Here is a 2675-nt window from a genome sequence, read left to right on the forward strand (position 1 = left end):
CACACACACACACTTACACTTAAATGGTCGAGACAGAAGCAGAAGGAGGTTCTTAAAGAGACAGAGGCCAATTTCAAGGTGTTTAGAAGAGGAAGTGATGAGAAGATAAGTTTATTTTCTATTTAAACATAAAAACAGCATTTTAATAACAACTAAAGGTGACATAGATACTTTATTATGGTAAAGTATTTAAATATATGCCTGAGAAACACTGAATATTGGTCCTTTACAGTGTTTTATTTGTCATCAGTGCGTGTTCCCATGCAAGGATCAAATCTGACCCATCACACATAAAAAACAGCCAAGTGGAGCAGCGGGCAGCTGTGTGAGCACCCGGGGGTTGGGTGTGTTGCTCAAGGACACCACAACATGTAGGTAGGCATGGCAGGGAGTTGAACCTGTGACTTTCTGGTCCCAAGCCGGCTGCTCTACCTCTACACCACAGCCGCCCCAGTTAAAGTCCAGACTGCAGTCCATCTGAGAACCCCTGGTTTTATTAAGATTGTTGGACACGAGCAGCACCATCCACCCTGAAGGAGCTGTTTGGTGATGAAGAACAAACAGGAAGTCCAGTAGAAGCTCACAGACATCAGACCTGATGCATACAAATTTTTCAGCTTGTGTTGCATCATAACGGACGATGCTAAGAGTAGCGAATACTGACACAACACTCTGTGTTTAGTGCTCGTGTGTTTGAATTATTCACTAACAACAAGCAACACAACAAGATGCTGTTCTTTGAACCACTCTGTTGTCTGGTTTTTCCTCTTCAGGAGCTCACATCATCAACACAAACTGCTCAGCTGCTCACAACCGACAGGCTTTGTGCTGCAAGATGTCTGTGGAGTACGACAAATTCATTGAGTCCCAGAAGAAGTGAGTCAGATGTTCCTCAGCTGCAACAGCAAACACGCAGCTGAAACAATCACGTCTACAAGTGACAGTTCTTTGCTTTAATATTTACCTGTGTGTAGGTGGTTCTGCCATGTGGATGATGACAACTATGTGATCCTGCCCAGCCTGTTGGACCTACTGTCATCCTATCACCACAGCCAGGACATCTACCTGGGCCGGCCCAGTCTGAATCACCCCATCGAGGCTGCAGAGCGGGTCAAGAGTGACGGATCAGTCAGTCACCTTATACCTTATCTATACTTTCTGCTTCCAGTTAAAATAAAATGTGTTCTGGTTTTCTGACCAAGACTCTGCATACAGTACTCCTCAGAAAGTCAACAAAAGAGTGATTTGGCAATCATGCATCACATGTTTCAAATAAGAAATTGTACCATTTATAGGATAAAAAAAGTCCAGTTCTGGAGTCTTTACAGACAAATGTCCCATTATTACCAGATGTAGGATTTTAGCTGCTCAACAGTTCTGGGTCCTTGCTGGATTTCAGCACCAGTTTGTTGTTGTTTAGCTGAAATGTGCAAGACCTTCTGTATTAAAAGACAACTAGAAGGGAGCACATACTACTCTTCTGCATTGAAGGTGCCTGTTGTCTCTGCCATAGGCATTAATGCACCCCTATACCATCAGAGAGGCAGGCTTTTAAACAGTATGCTGATTACAGGCTTCATGGTCCCTCTCTTTAGTAGGGAGGATGTGGCATCTTTAGTTTCCAAACCTATTTTACATTTTCACTTTGACCACAGACCAGTTTTCCACTTTACTCTGTGCCTTATGACCCTGTTCCACCAGTGGCTCTACAGCACGGTTCACCCTGGCTGAACTCTGTTCAGAACGGTTCAGGTGGTTCATCTTTACACTTCACTAACAGCTCCAGTGGGTGGGTTCATCGTAAAGTTTGGTGGTCCCAAAGTCTGAAAATTGACGCCACACACCTTACCAGCAGGTAGCGATTATGCTCCATTAAGCTGTTAGCCAGCCACCATTAAATATAGCAGAAGAAGAAAAGAAACAGATTGTTAGGGGGTGGAGTCACAACAATGGAGGACATGGTAGTGTTGTTATTGAAATTGGCTGATCGGGTTGTGTGAGTAGCTCTTAAAATGCAACCAGTGACTCCACCCACTAACCAACCAGTGACTCCTCCCCCTAACCACTCAGAGACTTCTCTCACTAACCACTCAGTGACTCCACCCCCTAACCACTCAGTGACTCCTCCCCCTAATCACTGTGACTCTACCCCCTAACCACTCAGTGACTCCACCCCATAACCACTCAGTGACTCCACCCCCTAACCAACCAGTGACTCCTCCCCCTAACAACTCAGTGACTACACCCACTAACCAACCAGTAACTCCTCCCCCTAACCACTCAGTAAATCCACCCCCTAACCAATCAGTGACTCCTTCCCCTAACCACTCAGTGACTCCTCCCCCTAACACTCAGAGATTTCTCTCACAAACCAATCAGTGATTCCACCCCCTAACCACTCAGAGACTTCTCTCACTAACCACTCAGTGACTCCTCCCCCTAACCAATCAATGACTCCTTCCCCTAACCACTCAGTGACTCCTCCCCCTAACCACTCAGAGACTTCTCTCACAAACCAATCAGTGATTCCACCCCCTAACCACTCGGACTTCTCTCACTAACCACTCAGTGACTCCTCCCACTAAACACTCAGTGACTCCACCCCCTAACCACTCAAGGACTCCTCCCACTAACCAAACAGTGACTCCACTTCCTAACCAATCAGTGACTCCTCC

At 45.9% G+C, this 2675-nt stretch overlaps 1 protein-coding gene across 1 annotated transcript in view; it reads left to right on the forward strand.

Annotated features, from left to right (window-relative positions):
- Positions 1–2675, forward strand: part of rfng (RFNG O-fucosylpeptide 3-beta-N-acetylglucosaminyltransferase) — a 31140-nt gene that overhangs the window by 17450 nt on the left and 11015 nt on the right. The window contains exons 4-5 of the mRNA XM_014029117.1: positions 774–876; positions 975–1128. Of these exons, the coding sequence (XP_013884571.1) occupies positions 774–876; positions 975–1128 (257 nt within the window). The remainder of the gene's footprint in view (positions 1–773; positions 877–974; positions 1129–2675) is intronic.

The sequence above is a fragment of the Austrofundulus limnaeus genome, unplaced genomic scaffold (genome assembly GCF_001266775.1).
Source record: "Austrofundulus limnaeus strain Quisiro unplaced genomic scaffold, Austrofundulus_limnaeus-1.0 Scaffold856, whole genome shotgun sequence".
Taxonomy (NCBI): Eukaryota; Metazoa; Chordata; class Actinopteri; order Cyprinodontiformes; family Rivulidae; genus Austrofundulus; species Austrofundulus limnaeus.